Raw genomic sequence first — 27,955 nt, 5'->3', positions numbered from 1 at the left:
GGCAGGTTTTCGCAACAAAATATCTATCATTGAGCAAGCCCTTAGGTTTCAGCTCTTATACTGGAAAACCGTTTTTATTGGTAAAGAGAACCTATATGTTACTTTTGTGAACTGGAAATCCGCATTCGATTTAGTACCCCGTAACTAGCTGTGGGAAGTTCTTTCCCTAATGGGATTTCCCAAGCACATTCTTGTATTACTAACTCGGCTCCATGAGGGTAACTATGCACGTGTCAGGTGGGACGATAGGGGGCTGCTAACTGACAGAATTCAGGTGTCAACGGATGTGCGGCAAGGGTGTGTCCTTGCCCCCACCCTGTTCTCCCTGTACATAAATGATATTGTCCCCTCTTTTCTGCGACTGGAGGCTGACGCACCATCGCTAAGCACACAGAAAATTCTTTGAAATCAATGCCTCTAAAACGGAATTTATGACACTTAATCCACACAGATCATTTAGAGGAAAGTTCACTCTCCAGGGAACTCCACTTGAAAAGGTTGGCACTTTTAGTTACCTGTGCATAATGTTTATTGAAAAAATGTCTTGGAAATCACATGTTGCAAAGCAAGCACTGAAGTTAAAGCAAACAACGGGGGTCTTAATAAAGGACTTTAACCTCTCACATACCAAACCAATACGCTCCGCAATCCGGATATATTAAACAAAGGCAGTGAGTTCAGCCCTCTATGGGGCTGAACTTTGGGGCTTTGCCAAAGCCCAAGATATAAAGGTTTCTGAAAATAATTCCTTAAGAAATCTAGTGTCCCTCCTGCCAAGTACTCCACTGTTTCCCCTTTTTAAAGACTTAGGCATGAAACGCATTGACCACAAAGCCCGCCTATGTCCCCTCACTTACTCTGGGAGTGTATTTAATTTTATTATTTTATCTAATCACATGTACTGTATATATTTTATTTATTTCTGTGTAATTATTTATTGTTGCTGTGCTTTTGTGGCTCTTGTAGCCGAAATAAAGTTCTTTTGACTGACTGACATTCCAACTATGTAACTCTCAAAGCTGTACATAATGCTTAGATGCTACGGCACAAGCAGGAGCTAAAATTGGTGTACATCAGTAATGAAGACAGCCCTTAACAGATGGTAAACCACCAAACCTGTACTCATCAGACAGGTATCTTGTTAGTAATTTTGCTCCATTATACAGCATCTGCAGGCTTTCACATTTAGATGTTTTTTGCAACAGTAATAAAGCCCAATAGGACAGCATGTTTTTTTTGCCAGCAATGACCCCAAGCCTTCAGTATTCAGTTTTTGTGCTTTTAAACCTGTGCTATTAGACCGTTATTAAACTAATCAGGTCTTGAAAAATCTACTCGCCCACTTCCTATGGTGATCAGGTCGAGCTATTTTTAGAACCTCCTCGCCCCTTCTGGCAAGTTGACAAAATACAGGTGTTCTGTTCAGACAAAAAGTAAAAGAGCAATAAAGTCGCCTTTACATCGTATTCTTGTCTAATTTGCTCTGTGTTCAGGACAGAGGACGATTACTTTACCTCCTGTTGCAGACTTTCAGGATTTTTAAGGTGAACTGTTTGATCTACTATACAGAGGGGGAAATAAAAGGATGCAGTCTGTCAGTTTTTTCCTAACAAGCAATATTTAAATAACTAAGGGCCAGATGTACCATCACGGCCCATTGCGATTCGGTAATAGCGATTTTTAAGAAATCGCTATTACCGACTCGCAAAGGGCCATGTATCACATTTGTGAATCGGTAATAGCGATTTCTTAAAAATCGCAAATGCTATTACTGAATCGCAAATTGCGAAACCGGAATATTTTGCATTTCCAAAATTGCGATCTATGAACCAGAAATTGCAATTTTGGAAATGCAAAAGGCCGGGGTGCTGGGGGCCTAAGGCCCCCTCTCCTGCACCCCAAAAGCTTTTTTTTCAACATGTAAGGTACACACATGCCAAAAGGGCATGTGTGCTCTACATGTTTAATTTAAAAATGCAGTTTAACCGCTTTTTCAAATTTTGCACCAGGTTACCACCTGGTTGCAAAGCATGGTATTTTGCAAGTGCAAAATGGCATTTTTGGAAAAATCGTAATTTGCGATTTTTTCCAACATAGCCTTGGACCTGGAAATTGCGAATCGCATTGATTTCATGCATTGCAGGCCACAGTTTTGCACTCGCAAACTGCCGAATTTACCGATTTGCACCATTTGCGAGTGCAAAACTTTTGAATACATCTGGCCCTAAGTCAACTGTACAAGCATTAAAAAATATATTTAAGTTTTTCTGAAAGGCTTTTTTTTGTACTTCTGCGTGATGAAAAAAATATTTTAGAAGGATGAAAACAAATCGGAACACTTTACTTGGTAATTGACAACATTTCCATTTTGCTAGTAATTAATGAAAAATATGTCTCTCTGAAAGGGGAGCAGATCTATGCAGCCTTCATAGATTTCTCCACAGCATTTGATAAGGTTGACTACGCTCTGTTATGGAAGAAGCTTTTAGGATTAGGCATGCCCAGCCCCCTTTTTGAGTTTGCGGTTGCTCTTTACTCTTCCACCTGGTGCAGAGTTTTGCTAGGTGGTGAACTAGGTCTATCCCATGTTATACTAACTAAAAATGGCCTAAAATAAGATTATATGTTGGCTCCACTCTTATTTTCTCTGTATCTCTCAGACTTACCAGCACATTTAACTTCGTGTGAGGGTTTTGCCCCCAAATTAGGAGGCAGATCGTAATGCTGTCTACTTTATGCATATGACATAATCATTTTAGATCATACCCCAACGGGGCCTAATAATAGGTTAAAAGCCCTCAAGCAATATACTGAAGCGCACTTTTTAAAGATAAATTGCTCTAAAAGTAAAATCCTGTGCTTTCACGGGAACAAAAAATTAAAGTACAGCAATTTTAATATGGTCCATGGGAGCTCAGCAGCTTGAAAGAGTAACCTCTTACACATTTCTGGGTAAAATTGTCTGTGGGAATCTCAAAGAAAGAGAGCATATTGAGCATAATCAAAGAAAGGCCCAATCTCAAGCCAATGGTTTGAATACCATCTATAGAGCAACGGGCAGAAGGCATTTTAAGCGTCTCTTAGAGGTATATCGGGGAAAGATACCCCCATTGTTACTGGATGGTATTGAGCATATTGCAGTTTCTAAGTGGATCTTTCTCGACAAACTCGAGGGACGTGTTTTAAGAAATATTTTAACTGTAAACTCTGCCTTTCTGCACCATTACTAAGACTTGAGTTCGGACTGCGTAGCACTTTAATGCAAGGCCTGGCCGCAATAATCCGTTGGATGTTTAATGTGATGACGAGCTGCGACGATTCCTTGCGGTCACTGCAAAAAAAAGAAATATTAGCTGGTCAGAAAGTAAAATATACCATCAGTAGGAACTTCTTATATGCCATGGATTTCTTACAACTAGATCCATCTGCAATCTTTACCGTCTCACCAGCACAGCTTAAATTTGCTCTCAGGAAAGCAACTTGGGCAGTGAGTTTCAGCCAGGATTGTCAGGCCTGTTCACATAGACAGAGTTTCCATATAATAGCTGACTCATTAAGGCCAGGGTACACACAGCCCTACCTTATCTGGAACTTGCCTCATGGGGTGAGAAGATTCTGTCTCCTGCTGCGACAGGGGCAGCTTCCCCTGGACACATTACAAACAAAATGGTTTGGCTCCTCCACCATTTGTAATCTATGCTATAATGGTGTTCAGGATTTGACACATGTAATCTTAATTTGTTCGACCTTATTGCCTTATCGTCGCAAGTGGTTGCGCCCCATCTCTCTATCTCTTTCACTTAGATCAGCTTCTAATTTATCTCAAGCCTTATTTATTCCGCCTAATGAAATGTTTTGTGCTAAAGTTTTCAATTATTTAATGTGTTTTTTAACTTTGTATTAATTTATTTCAATCTGTCTATCTAAGTTTAATACATTTGTTATTTCTAATATTTCTTCTCATTGTGTATTTTATGTTTTTGTTCTTATGTGGATCTCCATCGGAGTTCCGTAACATAATAAACTTTGAACTTGGTGATGTGCAAATGATAAATATGTTTTATGAAACCCACTTTTCACAGGTTACTGTTAATATGCTATATTGTTTTATCAGTAAAGCTGCACATTAGTGGAAAGGTTTTTAGACATTTCTTGGAAATTACTTTCTGTAAATGACAGTCCACTACAATATAATGTTTTAGTAATATATTTATTATAAGTGAGTTTTTAAACATAAACTAAAACACTCCTCATGATGGCAGTGCTATTAGTAAACTAAGATGCAAGTCATGGATCATGTGTACCTTATATGCGGGCTAAATTATTTTTATATTTGGAGCAAACGTTTAGTCTGTTTATTCAAACAAGAGGTTTTTTTTTGTACAGCAGAAATACTGAACTCGTATGATTGAAGGTGTACTCATGTGAGAATGACGACAAAGGAGACTCTGTAAAATAAAATATTTACCTAGGATCAGACAATTTGAAACCCGTTTACGGATAAGTACCCTATAGTTAGGTCGAGTACATTATTCAACCTATAAGACCTGCAGGATTAGTAACATTTTTATGATTTTCTGGCGCTTGCTAATGATCACGTCACCATTTTAGTTAGTTTGCTAATAATCCTTCCTGGTTAGATAATCGTTGCACTGGTGAGATGCTTCTCAAGGACACAAATTGCCCCATTTAACATGCACAGATCAGACTGTTATTGCACCATTAATCGTGCCTCCTCCTACAGCTATTGTGGAAGTAGTTGAAATCAATCTGCAAAACAGATTGTTTTTTTATCACTTTAGTCAATTCTCTAGCCTTTTAAAAGGAAAACTATTGAACCTTACGACTATTGCTTGTTTTTATAATTGATATTTCATTGTTGGTCAAACGAATACATTTACAAGCTGATATTGTTAAAATGTGTTTGAGAAATCTATTTGTAAAAAACAAATAAAATCCTCCCGTCAAGTTATTGTTGGTACTTATATACTGAAGGAGGATGCTACGTTTTCCATATTTGATGTCTGCCAGTTGATACATTGGAAAGCTGGCAGTGTCCTTAAGAGCTGGCATACATACACAGTACTTGTTAAATTAATACTCTCTGCATTACGGGGTTCGTGGTCGCTCTGTATTTGGGATTCAAAATATCCTGGCAAGTAGGGTGCAGATCAGATGACCCGTGCACTTCACATATATCTGCCATTACTTTCGGATTTGTTTGTGAGTTTTCCGTTGGCAGAGCAGAGTGGTGAAATGTCACAGTTCCAAGAAAACTACTCTGTCTAGAGTTCAGTGCTGCATGTCTGCCAGTTTGAGGCTGCAAACACAGACCTCTCTAAGCTTCAAGAACTAAAAAACCCAGTAGGTGTCACCTTCATTGATTCCGTTCCTGTGTTGTGTGTACACCGGCGTACCATACCTTTCTTGAATAATAATTTGAAAAAGACAATAGCTCTTGCCTTTGTAATTCCGGTTGTAAGCTTTTAGCTATGCCAATGTTTTTGTATGAAGCATTGTTTAAAAAAGTAATATAAAAAACATTTCATAATACTGGAGCTGGTACAGCTGTCATTTTCGGTAGCTTCCGGAGGCGACAGGTGAGGTGATGGAAGTGGAAAGAAAGAGATTAGAAGATTAGAGAACTCCCCAACCTGATCTTGTATTTACCTCTTTGATCTGTTCAAGCATGCACAAAAAAACTGTTGTTTTATATATTGGGTCAACCCCCTCACTTTTATCTGATTGCGCCCTATTATAAAAGAAAATGAGATATTTTATTTATTTTAAATAAGTTGCTCAGTGTTTAGTTGTATTTCTCAAATGGACAAACATATCTTTTGGCATGCTTGCCAGGGAAATGTTGCTGTGAATGTCTGGCATCCTGCAATGACAAATCTATTTGAGTTTTCAATGGCATTGTGGTCCGTACAATTAATTATGTAATGCTAGCAAATATCATAAAGTTGAGGTAGAATCACTGTTCATGGTGCACTGTTCATTTGATGGCAGATATCAAACTCGGAATTTATGGAATATACAAAAACTCCATATTTTCTTATTTAGTATGACCTAATGAATTTATTGGTGCAAGCCTGATCTCCCTTGCCCTAACTGATTGGGCAGTAGAACACTCTGAACGTGAGGTTTGTCGTATTTGTTGCAGTTTTCTTTTCCAGAACATGATACTCCCCTCCGGCCTCCCTTTCGCAGGAAAATATCCTTCCCAAGACTTCGGTACCAGCTTCCTGAGCGTGGTTGTACCAGAAATACCTGGGGTTTCTTTGGGTTCGAGGTGCCCAAAGGCAATAAACTGGTTGCAGTGTGTTGGGTATTTACACATATTATGCTCTGCCGCGCGACCGTGTTAGGAATCTAGAATGTCGATATCTTAGAATGTCAGGGGGTGGTTGAAGGTTGCGCGGCAGTTGCGAGGAGGCAGCCGTGTGGGCGGACGGGAGTCGAGGCTGTATTGTTCTATCTTGAAATAAAAGAAAATATCTAAGGAAACCATACCGCTGTGTCCACCGTACTTTACAGTGGCGACGAGGGTTCTCCTGTGACAGCCTCTTCTTCCGAGTACAGATACTCTCTGTACATGGTTTCTGGTGCTGCCAGTCGTTCTTCTACTCCGTCCGACAACTGAGACGTCCTGCATCATCTCCGCAGTAAGCAACATCTCTGGGTCACCGCATCGGGAGTTTCCTGTGGAGCTGTACTCTGGGAATCTCTCAAATGAAATATGTGCATTTTGTCTAGACCGCGGCACCGGCATTGCGTGGTCTCTTCGGCGGCCCTTTTTGAAGTATATTTTTATTGGATTGTCAGTCTGCGTGTCACGGTGACACGCACACCTCAACGGCCATTTTACCTACATGATTGTTCAACGCCCATTTTACCTACATGTTTGTTTAACCGACATAACATTTGGCAGCCATTTTAAGTGCACTATTCTCCAATTCTGAACTTCACAGTGTTTCAATCCTCTGACTGTGTATCACGGTGATACGCACACCCTACGAACAACTTAAATACCTTGTTATTTTGTTTACAATCTGTATTTGTATGTAATTTGGGGATAATATTTAGCGTGCTTCTCTGACACGCACATTGTTTTTAATTTTATTTTACCTGCTGTTGCTTCTTCTTCTGTCAATTGTTGTATATTTTACTATGATGCAGCAATCCATCGCTCCTCCCCCTCCTTTTGTTCCTAATCCGGCCTTACCGGACGCTGATTGGGAGCAATGGAAAGAGGCATTTGAGGCATATTAGGATGCCTTACAGGGTGAAACCTTTACCCACAAAAGGAAATTCGCAATCTTAAGACATTGTTTGGGCAGTGAAGGGCGTAAAATTTTAAAGTATATTCCTAAAGTTCCAGTTTTAGCAATTGAAGGGGAAGGTGATGGTGTGGAGGATGAGTATCAAACAGCGATCAACTCGCTTGATTTGAGGTTTAAAAAATGCAGAAATGTCACTTTGGAAAGGCATAAATTTTACAAAAGGATCCAATCTGAAGATGAATCTGCGTCCAGTTATGTTGGAGCTTTAAGACTTTTGGCTGTTTCTTGTGATTATAAGGAATTTGAAGAAGAAATGATAAAAGACCAGCTTGTGAAAAAAAGAATAATAAGAAAGTACAGGAAGCATTACTATCTACACCCAATTTAACTTTGCAGAAAGCCTTAGAGATTGCCACCAGAATTGAGAGTACTGTGTCGTTCATGCAACAGATGTCAATCTCTGACAACAAGAACCATTCGCCGCGTACTGAGGTGTTGGCAGTCAGGACAAAACACAAAAATAGGAACATGAAGAGTGGAAGTTCACCTCAGACTACAGGGTGCAAGTCTGGGAAAAGTGTATCAAAACTTTTAGAGTGTTATAGGTGTGGTAGTACTTCTCACTTAGGTAATGCTAAATTCTGTCCAGCTTTGGATAAGATGTGTGCCAAATGTTACAAGAAAGGACATTTTGCGAGGGTATGTAAATCGAGTGTGTCCAACAGTGCAGACAAATTTAACCATAAAGTTAATAGTGTTGTTACAAATGATTACTCCCCTTCTAGTAGCGAGGAAGGGGAAGTATTCATGGTGTATGACAAAGAACCCCTGATTGGTGAAGTAAGGGAATCTAGTACGAGTAGACCTTTGTGTTCGGTCGAGATAGATGGCGTTCAGGTTCACATGATGGCTGATTCAGGTTCACCATTCACACTCTTAAGTGAAACCAAGTGGAATGACTTGTTTAGAGTCCGAGGAGTCACCTTAAAACCTTCCCTAATCCATCCCGTTGGATATGGTGGAAAACCTATAGATGTGGTTGGTGAATTCCAAGCGGTACTCAAATTCAAGGATAACTTTACACCTGCCACAATTTATGTAGCCAAGGACGAAACATGTCTTTTGGGATGGTGTGAGCAGGGTAAATTAAAGCTGGTATTAGATCCAAATAATCCTGAACAAGTTGTAATGAGGAATGAGTATTTACAGGTATCATCTATCCTGCGTGACAAATGGGAATCACGTTATCCGGAAATATTTAATAGTAATGTGGGTCTATTCAAGGGTTTTGCCCACAAGATTAGGATCAATAAGGATGCGCAACCAAAGGTACACAAGGTGCGGAAGGTTCCCCTCACTTTAAAAGATGATTTTAAAAGGGAATTGGACAAATTGTGTGCTCTAGACATAATTGAACCCATAGAATCATCGAATTGGGTCGCACCTGTAGTTTTAGCCCGCAAGGCGAATGGATCGTTGCGAATGTGTGTGGATTTACGTGATTTAAACGACCAAATCAGGGTGGATCAGTATCCTCTACCCAATATCTCTGAAATGCTATCTTCTATTAAAGACGGTAAAGTATTTTCCTTACTTGACATGACATCTGCTTACCATCAAATTAGTCTGCATTCTAGCTCGAGACATTACACAGCCTTTATTACACCTTTTGGCTTATTTCAGTTTAAGCACATGCCGTTTGGGTTGGCGTCCGCGTCAGCCGTATTTCAAAGGACTGTGGAGAGTATGTTTAAGGAGTTGAGTGGAGTGAGGGCATTTCAGGATGATATCTTAGTATACGGTAAAGATATATTCGAGCATGACGAGAGACTAGGTCGTGTGCTAGATGTACTAAAAGGGAAAGGTGTAACTCTTAGCTCCGCTAAGTGTCGATTTGGTGTGTCTGCAGTAAATTACTTAGGATTTGAATTATCAGCTGAAGGTATCAAACCTAAAGTGAGTCTGGTTAAAGCCATTCAGGATTTTGTGTGTCCAGAAAATAAGGAGCAATTGAGGTCTTTCATGGGGCTGATAGAGTTTTATGCTAAATTTGTACCAAATTGTTCAGAAAAGACTTATAACTTAAGGAATTTATTGAAGAAGAATGTGAAATTTTTATGGGATGCTGATTGCAATCGTGAGTTTGAGTGTGTGAAGCGAGAGATTACTCATGCGATTCCCTTAAAACCCTTTGACACCCAGGATCATACCATTATAATGACAGATGCCAGCCAGAAAGGTTTGGGGGCTGTTTTATTACAATGGAGAGATGGTAAGGACGAAGTGGTTGCATTTGCGTCAAGAAGTTTGAAGGGTGCTGAAGCAACATATTCAGTGATTGAACGTGAGGCTCTAGCATGTTTGTGGGGTGTCAATTATTTTAGACAGTTTGTCTGGGGTACTAGATTCACTGTTAGAATGGATCATAAACCTCTAGTTCAACTTTTCACTGCCAAAGGTGCTGAGAAAGCCACTCCGAGAATTGCCAAGTGGCAATACAAATTGCGTGAGCACAATTTCAAGTTAGAATATGTACCAGGAAAAAAAAATATTTTGGCGGATTGTCTATCCAGACTGTCCGGTTCTGATTCTTCTGTAGAAATGTCTACAGAAATTAGTTCCAAGGAAGGCGATAATGACCTTGTAGTGTATTCTGTTAATTAACTTTTGGATGGCGCACTGAATGAACAGGAGTGGAGGGAAGCGTGCGAGTCTGACCAGGATGTGAAATCGGTTATGCACGCTGTAACCACGGGGTGGTCCTTATGGTCTTCTAATGGTGAATTAAGAGACACTTACAAACATGTTTTTGATGAATTGTCAGTAATCAATGGACTGTTATATAGGTCAAGGCAGATAGTTGTACCGGATAGTACGAGAAAGAGAGTTTTGAGTTTAGCACATGAAGGTCACATTGGGATGCGAGCTATGAAGAGAAGAGTCAGAGAAGGATTTTGGTGGCCTGGTGTGGACAAGTGCATAGAGCATTTTGTAAGGGATTGCATGCATTGTGCTGTCAGCGACAAGTCCCAAGTCACTGTGCCAAGCCCGATAGAAGCTGTTAGGGTTCCAGATAAACCCTGGAGTAAGCTTGCAATAGACATTATTGGTCCGGTGAATTTGTCTTATGGGTCCCCAGATTATGGTTTGGTGCTAATTGATTATTACAGCAGATGGCCGGAAGTAAAATTCGTTAAAATTCCTGACTCTAACAGTGTGATCCAGTGGTTGGAAAACCTTTTCGCTAGGGAAGGTATTCCTGATGAAATCTTGACTGATAACGGACCTCGGTTTGTATCGGCACAATTTGAAAACTTTTTGAAATTTTTGGGCATAAGACATACTAAAACGTTGTTGTATCATCCTCGAAGCAATGGACTTGTGGAAAGGTTCAACAGGGTCCTCAAGGATAGTATTCAGTTGTCCAAGTCTAATGGTTTACACTGCAAATCAGAGTTAGCAAAATTGTTATGGGCAGTACGAACCACGAATAATTCTGACACCCTAGTTTCACCCTTTGTTCTACTACGCGGCCGTATTCCATCTTCTAAGTTAACTCGAGAATGGATGGGTCATTTTGATGTGCCATGGCATAAGGTTGATGGTGTCATAGAGAAACGTTCTGCTGCACAACAGAAATATATACCTAAGGTGGATACTAAACTTGCTTTTGGTTCAAATAAGGGGGGTCACGTCCGTGATGTTGATTGGATAGTGGGGGATCTTGTGAGAGTGAAAAGATGCTGACGATCGTATTGGCATGCATTCCTCTAGAATACTGAATTCGCCTGTCAATCGTTGTAGGCAATCTTCTAGAAGCATTAAACCACCTAAGAAATTCAATGATTATGTACTGAAGTAACTGTACTGAAATTAGTTTGCATAGTTATTTTAGGACTGTTCGGTCATGCATATTTATCAGATATGTTAAAACATGTAGCTAGTTATGTTTTTTTTTATGTATTGTTATTTTGTAAGAGTTGTTAACTGATGTTACCCACTATTGTGCAGAAGGATGAACTAAACATTGGCTGGTATCAACTGCTGAATTTGGGTCCATATAGTCCGTTGTTTATATATATTGATCCTCAAGATCTCGCCGGCAAACAAAGTAAGTCCGGAGTATGGATGCCTGGATGGAATGATTTAAACTATTACGAATAACGATCTCGGTGTTCGCTCTTCCCGCGTCTGCTGGCTAGAGACTCTGCACAATAGTGGGTAACATCATGTTATGCAGTGAAGCAGAAACGGCCGGTAAAACTATTGCCCTACAAAAACGTTAGACAAGACTCTTCAAGCAAGATTCTTTCACTACATCATCAAAAAGAACACTACAAACTTATAATCTATCTGACCAGAAGATTTGGCTGCTAAGACTAGAGCATCACACAATAGTACCACTGGGAACGGCCCTGAGGAAGGTTGTCCACAATATCCTAAAATACCGAAACGCGCGTAGGGCTTTGGTCCCTACGGTACCATTTGGATAGAACTATGTCAGCATTGTTTCCTATTTTGTGCATCAGACCATTAATGTGAATATATTAGAACCATTTATATTTTCATATTCGTATTATTCTAAATTGTTTTAGCTCTATTATGTTATTCGGATTAGTTTTTTGATGTGTTGTTTCACCTGTAAATAAGATTCGTTTATGCATTTGTATAACTCAGTGTGCATGTGGTATGCTTGATTTAGGTGCTTCGTATGTCTTTCCTATTTCTTTGATTTAATGAATATTCTTTTTTGTATTATTATTGAACAATAAAGTATTTGTATTTATAACAATAAGTTCATACTAATTATGCAATAGGACTACTTTATCCGTGATTGAGTACCTAAGTACAGTAGCCTGATATCATGAGCATATAACTGGTCAGTAATACATTGTTAATATCATTCCAAACCATAGTGTTGGTATGTGAAGATGATAGTATCTTCATGGCTATTTGAGTAGCTCTCATAGTAGTTTTCTCTACACCCTGGATGGCTGGCCAGACAATGGACTGAAGAAGACATTTGACCGATGTTCAACATTTTTCCCCAATTCATGGTAGTTTCCTTTATTCATTGTTGCACAGCTACATATGCCTCCCGGGCTTGACCAAAATAGTTTTTCCCTAGGCTTAGGTCTTCTTGTTGCATGACCAGCACTAGGTCTCCATTTTCGATTTTCATTTTTAGCTTGACATCTTTTTAAATTGTGACTTCTCACATAGTTTCCCACTAACAAGAATGTGCTACACACTGTTTTATTTTTGATAGGCATCGTCACCCTGTAGTTGCGCAGTCCGTCCAGAGACTTCAGAACGCAATACTCTTGTTTTCCTTTTCTGTGCTTGTTAGAATACAACCTGTTTGTGCTAGAGGAACCAAAGTAGCTGTTCTACACCTCTGTCACAATGCGATAAGAAAGTATTTCATTATATAAACACCGTCCATGCTACACTCATTGAGAGGAGCACTTCACTCCAGATTATCATGGCACCGTTATGAAGTGTGGCAGAAATGCAGCCTTGCTGACTCTGACCTCCATCCTGCAAAGGAAGATAACCTGTGCACTTAGACCGGCTTCCTAACATCTAAGACCAAGGTGTCGGGGTTAGACTATCCCAGCTGATCGGGCAGAGGGTACTCCCACTATGCTCTCTTTAGTATAGTATTAAATACAGATAGGAGTGAGCCAACATTAGTAACAATTAACATGGTTGAATTGGTGATACTGTTTACCATCCTAATAATGCTGATTACAGTAACATATCTCATTTTTCTAATAATCGAGCACATGCTTTCTTTGCAAGAATACGATCATTTCAATAAATGTTTTGAAAATGCATTTTCATATATTTCTTATGTTTTCCTTGGGTGTGGAAGAGTGAACATGTTTGAGGTTACAGATAACATCTATTACGCTGGTCAGTTTAGGAGTTTGGATGTGGTACTGGGAGCTAGCCCAAACAAACCAACAAACACTGATTATATATGTAGGCTAACTCTCTAAATTGTGAAGTTCTTGTTGTTATATACACAGTCCTTCTAGCCTCGTAGGAGCCATATAACATTCTGAGAGTGAGGATATCAGACGCATGAGTTTTTCATTTGTTTGAGCAGGGTTCCACACTCAGAAAACCAGGCAGTGTTTTGATAAGGGTAATTCAGTGGGGGTTGCAGTATTCAGACCTTTTTCAGAAAACTAGAGATAGAAGGGAATCCACATGGATGTATGAATCCTAGTTTATCAATTTATTTTGTTTCTCTGCTAAAGAACTCCAGAAGTTTGGGCAAATGGCAAAAGATATACATCCCAAGATCCCCCCCTCTTCTTCTGGTAAACATGGTACACCACATGTTTGTGTGGGCCTGTTGCAGAGGGCACAACTGTGCCACAATTGTGACCATGTGAAGGCCCCTTTGGCACTACTGCAACTTCACGCAGTTACGTATTTGATCTTTTCCTTTGAGTTACAATAGGTCCACCCAGACATGTAAAGTACTTTATTTATCAGTAGAAGTATGGGTACACAGGATGGTTAGGAGTTTCTGTTTTTCATGTATTTTAGATCTTTGCATCAGAGAAATTTGAGGATTTTGTTTAACCAATGCCTGATCTGTGCAGGAACTTCTTGGTAAGAAAAAGTTGTGACATCCTGCAAACCACTTCCATGTCACTTCAATTTTGTTTGGCCTAGGGAAAGTTCAGACAGCATTTGACTCCTTATTGTGGCACAGTTCCTCCCTCTTGCAGTGATTCTCTTGGACAGGGAATCAGTTAGCTTTGGAGGAGTTGTGTGAAAATGAATTAGGAAGTGAGGATTGTAATCGGAGGCACTAGGCCATCTTCTTCCAATTCCTACCTTCTGGTTCTATTCTTCTGGTGGTGAGGGTTGGAGGGGTAATGGGAGGGTGGGTGGTAGGAGTTGGGCTTCTTCTGCCACCCTCTCTCCTACATCCCTCTTCCATCAACAGATAAAGTGGCTTGAGCTGGTCAGCATGAATTGGGAGAAGCTGGTGGTTAGTAATTGCTGTCATTAGCCCCTGCTATAGCCTTACTCAACAGCTTGATCCCTGAATGGGCTTGGAAGGAGGAGGGCAGTCGCTCTCAGGCCCATCCAGTAGATGTGTGATATCACTAGTGATGTAACACACATATTAATGAGACAGCCCTGAAGTGCGCACTGGGCCATCTCATTCAGGAGTTTGCCAGTGCCTAGAAAGGATCAGTCCCTGGCAAACTCCTACTCACCCACAATCCCCTTGTCTAGAAAGAGCATCGGAGGGACAAACAAATGGCACCAGAGAGGGTGTTGCTTTGGCCTATTGGCCTATTTATATATAAATCATAAGACTATCCTATTACGACCACTTCATGCTACGTACGTGCGCACACACACACACTTTCTCTCCCTCGCTCTCTTTCACTCTCTCTCTCTCTTTCTCTGCTTTTCTCTCTCTCTCTCTCTCTCCCTCTCCCTCTCCCTCTTCCTCTCTCTCCCTCTCCCTCCTTCCCTCCCCCTCTCTCTCTCTCTCTCTCTCTCTCTCTCTCTCTCTCTCTCTCTCTCTCTCTCTCTCTCTCTCTCTCTCTCTCTCTCCCTCCCTCCCTCCCTCCCTCCCTCCCTCCCTCCATCCTACCCCCCTTAACTCCATAGCTTCCAGTACCACACTATCATCATAACCACAGTTTGACATCCTGCAGCCTGGGCCTACTTCCACTTTTTTCAAGCACTGTACTGGTAGACAATGCTAACGGAATAAGGGGATTTTCAGCGTGCTGGGAAGACCCTGCTGCCTTGTTTTTTCTTTTATAAACTTGATACTCAGCAGGCTCATGTTGTCCTGACTGCACATGTGTCAAAACCCATCAGAGACTGTGAGATTTTCTGCAAGTTAAGTGGGGGTGCTGGTTGAGATGGCTTTAAAAATAATGCAGCGGTATTTGAAGATGGTGCTGGCCAGCAAGGTGATTTAGTGGATTTCCATGAGGGTGGGGGTGATGGGATCATATTTCCTCAGGCGCTGGATGATACATGCTGTAGTGTGTAGGATAGAGTTAAGTGATGCCAGTGTAAGAGGTCATGGAGCAGGGCGTTTCCACTATCTAGATACAAGAGTATGACGACTTGAACATCAGTTCTGAGGATGTTTTCTGGAAGAAACAGTTTCACTTTCATTAGAAGAGAATGAGATTGACTTGCAGGCTGAATCAAAGTGGCTTGACATTAAGTGAAAGTGGAGATTTCAAGCCATCAAGGTTCATGTCATTGAGCCAGGCTTGTATTGTTTCTTGCTTGCTGTTCTTTGTAAATAACACAAGCTATGTCTTGTTGGGTTTGAGTTTCAGGTAGGTATTGAACATTCATATCTAGATGATGTACATGCATCATTTGAGGTGTTAAATGCCTAAATAAGAAACTTTCAAGAAGAGTTGGGTATCATCACCATGTTGATGAATCTTGATGCAGTAAACTGTGAATAGAACATTAATTGGCACATATATATATGAAAACGACAGGACGGTATGAAACCATAGGGTACTCCGCAGGTGATAGAGACCTTTTAGGACCAGTAGGTTCCCATGTGGACAAACCTGTGCCAGTTGCAAAAGGTAAGAAGAGATCCAGTGAACGACATTGTCAGTGAATTCATTTCGAGACACAAGTTGTATATGAGGGTGGAGTGGTCGACTCTGTCAAAGGCAGCTGTGAAATTCAGCAATATCATGAGGCAGAGTCTCCTTCATCTGTGGTCAGGAGAGCATTGTGTAATGTAGCAGTCTCCATGCTGCAGCGTGATCGGAAGTCAGACAGGTAGTCGGGCAGGAAATGGGTAGCGTTAATATGTTCAGGGAGATGAGCATAGACTGCTTTTTCAGAATGGTAGGTTTGATCAGGTAGTAGTTGCCGCAGTCATTGGAGTCTAGTATAGGTTTGTTCGAGTCGGAGGTTGTACCATGTTTTAAGAGCTTCTGGAAGGATGCCTTGAGTGCGGGAGGCAGGCATTTACAGTGGTGAAAGAGAGTCCCTAGAGAGCTCTTTGATGAAGGTAGATGGTAAGGCACCATCATCATAAGAAGTGGCTTTTAGGGAGTTGAGTATGTTGGCGAGATTTGAAAGAGATAGGGCTTTGAAGCATAACCTTTGCAGGATTCTATGGGAAGGGTAACCGATGAAGCAGGCTTGGTGCTTGATGTACTGTTGGATTGTCTGTATTTTTCAGTGGCGAAGAGATTGATAGGATTGCATCTTAATGTGGAGTGAGGAATAGGGGGGTCAGGCAGGTGGTTTCAGTAGTGCTTGATTGCCTTAAAAAGTGTCCTGCTTCTGTTGGTGGCTTCATTGATGGTGTTGGTATAGTACTTTGCTTTGGCTGATGTGATGAACTGGCTGCAAGTTGAGTGGGGGTGTGTGAGTATCAGGATGTCATTGGGAGTTCTGTTTTGCTTCCATTTTGATTACTTTCTGTGGATTGATTATCATCAGCAAGTTCTTCATAGTACCAAATGAACACTTTAGCTTGCGTTTTCATGGTTTACTTGGGGTGTGGATTTTCACATAGTTCTCCAGAAAGAGTTGAAGTTGTTTAGAAAGGCTTCATTAGATGTGAAGTTGAAAGGGTGAGAGATTAGCTCTGGGATTAAGTTGTCAATAGAGATATATTTGAAGATTTGGCCTTCTCTTTTGGTTTGATCTTGGTTTTTTGGTATGGCACTGAGCTGGGGCATAGGGGATGGCAAGTGGTTGGCCCAGGCAAGGCTTATGGGTGGTTTGTATTGGATTATTGGTGAAGTGTGAGGGCTGTGTGGAATGACGCATCACATTGAATGTGTCAACAAGGTTGCAGGGGGTTTCTCGAGTTTCTGAGTTTGGGTGGTTGAAGAAACCTAAGAGGGTGGGTGGGCATGTCCAAAGGATGAGATAGCAAGGAAATCTGAGGAGTAATCTATTAAGTCTTTGTTTTGCGCAGAAGGCGATGGCATGGAAAATGGTGTTCTGAGTGACAGAGAGTGTGAAATGACATGTCAGCCGCTCCCTGTAGTTGACTGTTCTTTACTTACCACTGGTTGCAGCACCTGGAGGACTTAAAATGACCTTATAATGTAGGCAGTCTACATGGCGGATGGGGTAGCCTGTGGAAAAAGATACATCCTAGGATGTGCGAGCATGTGGGGGTGAACCATGTTACTTTGATAAGGAGAGCTACGTCTGAAAATCCATCATATGTCAGAAAGGAGAAGATAGCTTCAATGGATGACAGTTACAAATAAAAACATTTACAACACCCCCAATATAGTATGGAAAGCAAAACAGTTAGTTAATCATAAGCAGTGGCAAAGCCAGTAGGTCTGGGTTTAATATGCCAACACATACTGGAGTGAAGGGGGAAGAATACGCAACAACAGCCAATAGATTTAGATGAGAGGTGAATTCTCACCTCTGGTGAACCAAAACGTGATTGACTAAATATCAAACCATCGACTGAAAGTGGCTGAGTGGAGAAAGCCAATGGTTGAAAGCGGTGGACCCAAAGGCCGCTGTTGGTATTGCTGACAGAAGGTCTGTGTGACGGCTGTGCTGTCAAAACCCAGCCCTAAAAACAGCACCCAAATACGTTTCAGACCTTTTTATGTTCTTTCAACCCGCATGACTTCTCTTCAGTTCAGAGCCAAAACTATATTCTCAGATGGCACCACAACAGATTTCAGAGAAAAATGCTGAAACTGGAGCAAAATGTGGAATGAAATACGATTGGACTAGCTTAAAAAAATGCTTCAACAGTCCTTACTTGTTTATAGTGGTTATTCCTTACACTGGGTTTTCGATCTATTGGTATTTGTTTTTCAACTTGCCTTTTAGTACATTGGTTATGTTTTACGTTTGCTGTTTTACTCTGTTTCCTGCACCTTCAAATTAGGGTTTCGTGGTGTTTGCATTATTAAAAAAAAAAAAAAAAAAAAAAAAAAAAAGGGGGTCTGTTACCACAGTGTTGTCATTCCTCCGGAGCTACCCTATTCTGGTGCATTGTATTTCCAGATGGTAAGCTGGAAATGGTATCTTTTGATCATCCCTTTCAGAGAAACCCTACACCTTAAGTGTCAACGTTTTTTAGACACCATAGCAGCTGCAATTCTGACCACATTTGTAAAGCAGTTTTCTGTTACTGATCAGCAGTTTTGTTTACAAAACAGGAATCAGTTTGCAACTGACTTGCTTGTCTTTCACTTTCTTTTGCGGTTTCTGTGTACTGGTGTAGGAAGTTGGCTCTGTATGTGCTATTTCAAAGTAAGGAATAGCATGCACAGAGTCCAAGGGTTCCCCTTAGAGGTAAAATAGTGGTAAAAATAGATAATACTAATGCTCTATTTTGTGGTAGTGTGGTCGAGCAGTAGGCTTATCCAAGGAGTAGTGTTAAGCATTTGTTGTACATACACATAGACAATAAATGAGGTACACACACTCAGAGACAAATCCAGCCAATAGGTTTTTGTATAGAAAAATATCTTTTCTTAGTTTATTTTAAGAACCACAGGTTCAAATTTAACATGTAATATCTTGTTCGAAAGGTATTGCAGGTAAGTACTTTAGGAACTTCAAATCATCAAAATTGCATGTATACTTTTCAAGTTATTCACAAATAGCTGTTTTAAAAGTGGACACTTAGTGCAATTTTCACAGTTCCTAGGGGAGGTAAGTATTTGTTAGGTTAACCAGGTAAGTAAGACACTTACAGGGCTTAGTTCTTGGTCCAAGGTAGCCCACCGTTGGGGGTTCAGAGCAACCCCAAAGTCACCACACCAGCAGCTCAGGGCCGGTCAGGTGCAGAGTTCAAAGTGGTGCCCAAAACACATAGGCTAGAATGGAGAGAAGGGGGTGCCCCGGTTCCGGTCTGCTTGCAGGTAAGTACCCGCGTCTTCGGAGGGCAGACCAGGGGGGTTTGGTAGGGCACCGGGGGGGACACAAGTCCACACAGAAATTTCACCCTCAGCGGCGCGGGGGCGGCCGGGTGCAGTGTAGAAACAAGCGTCGGGTTCGCAATGTTAGTCTATGAGAGATCTCGGGATCTCTTCAGCGCTGCAGGCAGGCAAGGGGGGGGATTCCTCGGGGAAACCTCCACTTGGGCAAGGGAGAGGGACTCCTGGGGGTCACTTCTCCAGTGAAAGTCCGGTCCTTCAGGTCCTGGGGGCTGCGGGTGCAGGGTCTCTCCCAGGCGTCGGGACTTTAGGTTCAAAGAGTCGCGGTCAGGGGAAGCCTCGGGATTCCCTCTGCAGGCGGCGCTGTGGGGGCTCAGGGGGGACAGGTTTTTGTACTCACAGTCTTAGAGTAGTCCTGGGGTCCCTCCTGAGGTGTTGGATCGCCACCAGCCGAGTCGGGGTCGCCGGGTGCAGTGTTGCAAGTCTCACGCTTCTTGCGGGGAGTTTGCAGGGTTCTTTAAAGCTGCTGGAAACAAAGTTGCAGCTTTTCTTGGAGCAGGTCCGCTGCCCTCAGGAGTTTCTTGTCTTTTCGAAGCAGGGGCAGTCCTCAGAGGATGTCGAGGTCGCTGGTCCCTTTGGAAGGCGTCGCTGGAGCAGGATCTTTGGAAGGCAGGAGACAGGCCGGTGAGTTTCTGGAGCCAAGGCAGTTGTCGTCTTCTGGTCTTCCTCTGCAGGGGTTTTTCAGCTAGGCAGTCCTTCTTCTTGTAGTTGCAGGAATCTAATTTTCTAGGGTTCAGGGTAGCCCTTAAATACTAAATTTAAGGGCGTGTTTAGGTCTGGGGGGTTAGTAGCCAATGGCTACTAGCCCTGAGGGTGGGTACACCCTCTTTGTGCCTCCTCCCAAGGGGAGGGGGTCACAATCCTAACCCTATTGGGGGAATCCTCCATCTGCAAGATGGAGGATTTCTAAAAGTTAGAGTCACTTCAGCTCAGGACACCTTAGGGGCTGTCCTGACTGGCCAGTGACTCCTCCTTGTTTTTCTCATTATTTTCTCCGGCCTTGCCGCCAAAAGTGGGGCCTGGCCGGAGGGGGCGGGCAACTCCACTAGCTGGAGTGTCCTGCTGGGTTGGCACAAAGGAGGTGAGCCTTTGAGGCTCACCGCCAGGTGTGACAATTCCTGCCTGGGGGAGGTGTTAGCATCTCCACCCAGTGCAGGCTTTGTTACTGGCCTCAGAGTGACAAAGGCACTCTCCCCATGGGGCCAGCAACATGTCTCGGTTTGTGGCAGGCTGCTAAAACTAGTCAGCCTACACAGATAGTCGGTTAAGTTTCAGGGGGCACCTCTAAGGTGCCCTCTGGGGTGTATTTTACAATAAAATGTACACTGGCATCAGTGTGCATTTATTGTGCTGAGAAGTTTGATACCAAACTTCCCAGTTTTCAGTGTAGCCATTATGGTGCTGTGGAGTTCGTGTTTGACAGACTCCCAGACCATATACTCTTATGGCTACCCTGCACTTACAATGTCTAAGGTTTTGTTTAGACACTGTAGGGGTACCATGCTCATGCACTGGTACCCTCACCTATGGTATAGTGCACCCTGCCTTAGGGCTGTAAGGCCTGCTAGAGGGGTGTCTTACCTATACTGCATAGGCAGTGAGAGGCTAGCATGGCACCCTGAGGGGAGTGCCATGTCGACTTACTCGTTTTGTCCTCACTAGCACACACAGGCTGGCAAGCAGTGTGTCTGTGCTGAGTGAGAGGTCTCCAGGGTGGCATAAGACATGCTGCAGCCCTTAGAGACCTTCCTTGGCATCAGGGCCCTTGGTACTAGAAGTACCAGTTACAAGGGACTTATCTGGATGCCAGGGTCTGCCAATTGTGGATACAAAAGTACAGGTTAGGGAAAGAACACTGGTGCTGGGGCCTGGTTAGCAGGCCTCAGCACACTTTCAATTGTAAACATAGCATCAGCAAAGGCAAAAAGTCAGGGGGCAACCATGCCAAGGAGGCATTTCCTTACAACTGGGAACTATACAGTGGAGCTTGTAGGCCTAACAAAGATCATGTGAATGCCACACGCAGGGGCCACTGGCATTGAATTGCATTTTATTGCAACATGTGTATAGTACTTACTATCCCTATGTGGTGTGATAAAGTGCTTGCCTACCAGGGTAGCACGTTGTATTGTGTAGGTATATGGTTATAAATGGGTTGACTTTGCTTTGATCCTATGGAAGAATTGTTTCCACATCATGCATGATGACCACCGGTGCAGTTATCCTGTTATGGGATGCAGAGTTTAGCAGTGGGATGGACGTAAAAGTGTGAGAGAGAAGCGTGATGTTTTATGGTTTTCAGTGAGCTGACAGCATTGAGCAGCTTTGTAGGTCCTTTATTGATTTTTTTAAGCCTGCAGTCTTCTTACTTTACTGGATTGCCTTCAATTGTAAAAGAATAAGTGCTGGGGCCCAAACTTTACCTCCGAAGGACCTGGCTGGAGCAACTGAAAATTGGGGTGCTGAATACCAAGTTGATTCCAACTCATGCCTATTTAATCCACCACTGGCCCCTCCCTGTCTCTTTCTCACTTGTGCAAGTTCTTTTTCATCCCTGCTTTCTCTAGTTTGTTTGTTTCCCCTGTTTTTCTCTTCTTTCCTCTTTTTGTTTTTTAGGTCAAGTGTAAGCGTATACATTTAAGTATACTTATACTGTTGCCTTCTAATTTGTTGGTTGCAGTGCCCTTTAAAATCCATGCTCACTGTGGTCAGTTCTGCTCCTTTGTCCCTCCTTTTTCTCTTTCAGAGCAGGGACCAACTACTGTATAATTACACTTTGTCCTGTTTATCTCTTCTGTTGGACTTTTTTTTTCAGTTTTTGCCTGCTCGTCTTACACTGTGGGTGGGTGTTTCAGAGCAGCCATGCTTCCTCTGGCAAGTCTTCCAGCAGGCCTCTCTTCTCCCTCTACCTCCCTCTGCAAACATAAAACAACAGCAGAGGGGATGTTTCCAGGGCCAGCTTGCCCTCTCTGTCTTGTTTAAGTGGCTTCGACAAGGAGTTGCTTGTCCGAGGAGTGTGCAGTGAGTAAAGATTGTGTTGCAACTTGTATGGGCGCTCTCGAGAGCCGGAAAGTCCTGTGACAGTGTAGAATATTTCAACATTTGCATTGCCCCAACCTGAAGAGCAGAGTGTTCCAACACAGTGATTCATCTTTTTGTGAGGGAATGATACCACTATGCATTGCATGTAAAACTGGGTTAAGCAAGACCTGGCGCACAACAAGACAGTGTGCACCAAGGTTGAATCATGGGTGAAATGGGGGCCAAAGTGCAGATCGTGAAGGGAAGATAATATTGTGAAGGGAAAAGAGAAGATGGAAACGGGGTCATCTGCAGCCCTGGAGACACACAGTTATAAATATAGCACGTATAATGCCTGGTTCAATTTGTGTGTGTGTGTGTGTGTATATAATTGGGGGCATGCAGCCAAATAGCCACTGGGTTAAGTGGTCACCAACCTGGATAGAAAGAGTCCCCTAGTTTCTCTTTTTCGTTTCTGTACTGTTTGTTATTCGTCTATGGGATTTTCATATGTATCTGGCTGGAACACTCACTTTGTTTTACTAGCATAGTGTAGATGATTTTCCTATCAACCCGTTTTAGAAACATTCTTACCCTAACTTGGTTCCTGATTTATCACCCCAACCTCTATGTATCCCAGTTTCCTTTCAGAGCTACAGCCGCGCTCTAGAAGCATTCTTATTTAGTATATACATCCCCATGCGTGTGGCAGTGGAAGAATGTATTTTGTAAAAAAAAAAAAAAAAAAAAATCTTCTTTATAGCCCTGAAGTGTCTGAATGCACATATCTGTGGTGCTTTGCTTGTAAAATTCAAGAAAAAAACAGTATAATTCTACAGTTTAATAGTTGTTCCAAGATAGAAGCCGTTGTATTACTCTTAATTCTAAATCTGCAAAATGCTGTATGAAGTTGAATGTTAAATGTCCCTGCTTTTGTAATTGTTTTATTATGTACTCCTATTGCCCCATGCCCTCCCTCACTCTATGCTCATGTGCACCCTCAAAAACACTCATGTAAAGCGCTTATGGGGGCTAACCTGTATGCAGGCCTCAAGTATACATTTAAAATAGGGTGCTAAATGGCAACATTTTAATTTTTTGCTTCAGATAGAGTAAGAAGGTAAATGGAAGTGCTTTAGTTATATGCGGGGGCCACTGAAATTATATGGCAGGAAAAGACTAGATTATGAGTCACGGTGTATTCATTTATGTGGCTAGAAAAGTCCAGTCATGAATTTACAATGCCAATAGCTCTAACTCAAGCAAATACGAGACTAATTGCATTGCAAATGTTTGTTTCTCATTGAGGCTCTGGGTTGAAGTTTGTTGAGGAAAGTAATTGACGGTCCCCATAAATCAGTCCTGGTGGTTGTGGGCTCCACCTGCAACCTGCCCCTCCGATTAAGCACTGGTAACACAGTCTGTTGCATCTTGGGTTCAAATTGAGTACCTTGGAATCACTATGAGGTAGGCAGCAGTGGGACATGTTCTGGCCTCAGCATCACACCTCTGCCCTTTATGAAAGGAGAGCGGTTGGAAACTGCCACCTTTCAGCCCACCAGCTGCACAAGCTGGAAACAGGGTTTTTCAGGGCAAGAAAGAAAAGCAGCTCACAGGAAGTGATGATTTAATGGTTCCTAAAATTAACGTTTCTAAACCATATTAGAACATTGGAATGCTGGAGGCTCCATTGAAAACAGTGGAGTGCTGCGGGCTTTTACTGGCCGGTAAAAGCCCGCAGCGCCAACATTCCAATGTTCGCTTTGTTCACAGCCCGAGGGGATTTAAATCCCCTCGGGCTCCGTGAAAATTTTTTTTTTTAATAGAACATTCTGCCCTGTGTGGCAGAATGTTCTAATATCCTTAGAACCCGCCGTAGCAGGCTCTACCGGCTATTAAAGTCCCTCTCCCTTGTTAAATGCCCTCGCCTTCGGCTCGGGCATTTAACGCGGGGAGCGAGCCTTTAATAGCCGGTAGAGCCCGCTACGGCGGGTTCTAAGGCTATAGTATTTAGCCTTTTTTATATTGCAGGATACAAAATGTAAGATCATATTTTCACTGCACGTTTTATTTATTTTTAAAATGAATATATATATGCTTTTTAAAATTAAATGAAGCACTTTCTGCCTCCAAAGCTATCATAGGCAGACTCCGTTGTGCAACTACTTCCTTAAAATAAAAGATGTGATGTCATTGCTTTGGGATTGAAAGCTAGGAAGAGAACCAAAAGGTTCCGGTTTGAACACACTTTCCCTCTTGGAAAATGGTGCAAATGGCTTTGTGTCTGTTAGGATGTGCCCTTTATGGAATTACACAGTACATCGGTTTTCTTTGTTTGATATTTCCTACAGGAGATGTATCATCTCAACAGGTGATTGAGTATATAAATATTTATAACTTGAGTTAAAAGGATTTAATAACCTATAAATGATGCTACTCAGACAAACTTCTGTGTAAATGTAAAAAATGAATTTATCGGAAAGGACCAGGACACCCATTTGCACTCGCTTCACAATCATACCTTTTTTTTTTTTTTTTAAAACAGGCAATGCGCGTATTAGTGCACAGCAACTCATGCACACACCCCGGGCATGCACAGTGCTTTGCAAATTGTACAGAACCCTCGTAGTCACAACTGCCTCACTTCCGTGCCTGTGCTTTCGCTTCACCATATATGGAAATCCTCAACGAAGCATCAGGAGCCCAGCGAAGAGAATGCTCTCTGTCTCCCTTGCCTACCTGCTCTGTGAGAGGTGATGGCTGGTCACAGCAGGTCACCACAGCACAGGCTGCTACTGCAGTTTATCTGTGCAGGCAAGTCTGGGGTCCAGTGCATGGTGCTCACCTGCTACCCGACCCCTAATGTTGCACGATTCACGTAGCTCAGAAGTTAAGGTGGTACTGGCTGTTAGACACCCAGTGCAGCACGTCGCTAGGCAGAGTGATCTGACTGACTGGAGTTAGAGGTCGGTCACCAGTACAGCAGTGAGGGCAGAATATGGCCAGACAGTGTTATTTCTTGGCAATGAGGCGTGCACACTTAATTTCCTCTCCATGTTTCCTGCCTTTGCACCTGCGCAGTCCTAGCTCGCCTCACCCAAGCTCAGCCATGGGAGCCAGGGTGCAGGCGTCGGACCCAATTATCCAATCTGCATCAGCGGAACTGAGGAAACATGACAGACAGCTGTGCTGACATCACTAACCTGATGCTGCATGGTCATCAAGGTACCTGAATCAGGGTGGGCTAACCTGTAAAGACACATCAGGCAGCCACCCTGGCAGACAGGTACATTTGTTTTTGATAATTATCAGGCCCCACCACCATCGAAAGAAAAATATTAGAACCCCGGCTCTTTGAAATAAATGATGGTGACGAGCACCACAAACCATTGGCACAAATTAAGCACTGGATGCGGTACTCTACAGGCTTGTAGTGTGTCACAAGGTCTAGAAGCTTAATGCATGAAACCCATCTTGAGTGAATTTCCCAGTGAGTCGGTCAATGTGATTCTTATATTCAAATTAATTTTTGAGTAAACTTAAACTCAAGTGTTTCATCCAGTTTTCACTAGTGCCCCATTCCTTTGTGTATGCCCTCATCATGGGGCTCATGTATTCATATAATTTCAAAAACACCTGATAGTGCATAAATATACCTCCTGGGTGCCTCAGTGTACCCGTAAATTTGCACAAATATGACCAAATGCATTAAGCCTTTGGATAGTTGTGCACATTGTGAAACACTTCAAGGTTCTAGTGTGCCAGATAAGCACTGTGTACCCTCTGTCCAGTTAGCAGGTGTTCAAGAGTAGCATATTTAATTGTGATTCAGTTAGATTGTCTTTCTGATTTAATTTGTGTGCAGAATTTCATATAAATATAGTTTGATTTTTTTAGGTTGTCCATTCTGAGATATTTTGTTTAAAGTTTATGGTCCAGAGCAGGCACGGGTTGGACCAGAAATGGTTATTCCATATCTGCTTATCATTGTGAGATGCCAAGAAGAAATCATAGTCTGTAGCTTGTGGGGCCCTACACTGTTGGACTAAATTAAAGTCCTCTGTTGGCCAGCAGCGTGTGGCAGATCTCTTCATATATTATTTGTCTGTTGAGTTGGTGATGTGTAACTTATTGCTCTGGGCTGAAGTATTTTTGTCGGTGGTTATTGTTAATTATTAAGATTATTCTTGTGCTCTTAGGGAAACCATTACATTAATTCACTCCAGGATCTATGTGGCAGATTAAATCAGTAGGAGTTATGTGTGATCCTTTGTGGGAGAGGAGGTTTATGAATTCATTCAATGGTTGGTGGTATATTATAGATGGGACACATGAGATTAGTTGTTAAATTGCAGGAGTATGGCTTTTAAGGGACAGGTTGTACTCTTTGAAATATTTGCAATGAGGTGTGGGCAGTTTGCAGCAATAGGAGTTAAGGCAAACATGCATGTGACTTAGAGTAAGCTGTTCTCAGAGAGGAGACATGCAGAAGATGGAAAGTAAATAGAGGATCATTTAAAAGAAAAAGAGAGATTAGAAGCTTTAAGTCAAGGTCAGTTTTCATTGGAAATACAGAGGAGCCTTTTTCACTGGTTGTTGCTTTATGTTTGAATATTCGTGTTAACAAATGAACTATTCATGATTAGAAGGTGATTTAACATGTTTCCTTTTCTTAGTGGCAGATCGGTTGGGTTGTGACCCACAAACGCGCTTCCATGTGCCACCGAACACAAAACTCTGGATTGCATTACTGCAGCGTGGAAACTGCACATTTAAAGAGAAGATTCTGCGAGCAGCTTCCCACAATGCTACAGCTGTAGTCATCTACGACAACGTCACAAAAGATGAGGCAGTAACCATGACCCACCAAGGTAAAGCTACGCATAGGTCAGCCTGTTCTTGGATCATGTATTCTCTAAGAATGCTTCCATGGAGTGGGACCATCCTGCTCGTTTTCCCTATTGACCATTTTTAAAGTTTCAATTGATTTTTCGGTTTGGAAACTCAGTTTTCCAAAATACTTAATCATTTTTAATTTTCCACGTGTTTGATATGTTATACTGATTTTGATTTACCTTAGAGTGTTGGTTCGATGACTCCCTGTTTCTTTTATTGAAAACCATGATTGGATTTATGAAGAAGCCTGTTTAGTCAAACCCTGTTTGAATACGTGAGGCTGTTTTGTCAGTGTCTTTTTTAATAGAGTTGAATGACTTTTGGTTGTTTCCTATATTTTATAAAATGCAAATCGTATTGCCTTAACAAAGTTGTATATGAACTAGAAGCTTATAGTTGCCTTTTGAAGAATGCTAAACATTTTTCAACCCCTACACATTATTGTATGCTGTGTTTGATATTTGGACTTTGTTTATCATGGTATTTTGTGTTTCTGTTTTTCTCTAGACACCTAAAAATATGTGATGCCCTCCATAGCACTCGTGTTTCTGTAAGTCACCCATGTTTTCCCTAAGGTGTAATTAGGGCTCAGTTCCAGCACTCATTCCCAGTAACGCTACAAGGCTGAAACTTTTAGACCATAGTATGGAACTGCCAAATGTGGCAGAGAATTTGGTGCTGGATAACTAGTATTACACTCCATTTTCTCCATAAACCTAGTTACATTAGTCACCAACACAATGGTCTCTATCTACAGGTTAGGGGGGGTTATTTATAGTACTA

General features: G+C 42.0%; 1 protein-coding gene across 6 annotated transcripts in view; it reads left to right on the top strand.

Moving 5' to 3' along the window:
* The window catches only part of RNF130 (ring finger protein 130), a 515,862-nt gene that overhangs the window by 118,925 nt on the left and 368,982 nt on the right, over positions 1-27,955 (top strand). For all 6 annotated transcript variants that reach the window (XM_069199516.1, XM_069199514.1, XM_069199517.1 and 3 more), the window contains exon 2: positions 26,953-27,147. In XM_069199516.1, coding sequence (XP_069055617.1) covers positions 26,953-27,147 — 195 coding nt within the window. The remainder of the gene's footprint in view (positions 1-26,952; positions 27,148-27,955) is intronic.

Source organism: Pleurodeles waltl, chromosome 7 (genome assembly GCF_031143425.1).
Source record: "Pleurodeles waltl isolate 20211129_DDA chromosome 7, aPleWal1.hap1.20221129, whole genome shotgun sequence".
Taxonomy (NCBI): domain Eukaryota; kingdom Metazoa; phylum Chordata; class Amphibia; order Caudata; family Salamandridae; genus Pleurodeles; species Pleurodeles waltl.
Note: the sequence above shows the minus strand (reverse complement) of the source record. Positions and strands in the feature narration are given on the sequence as shown.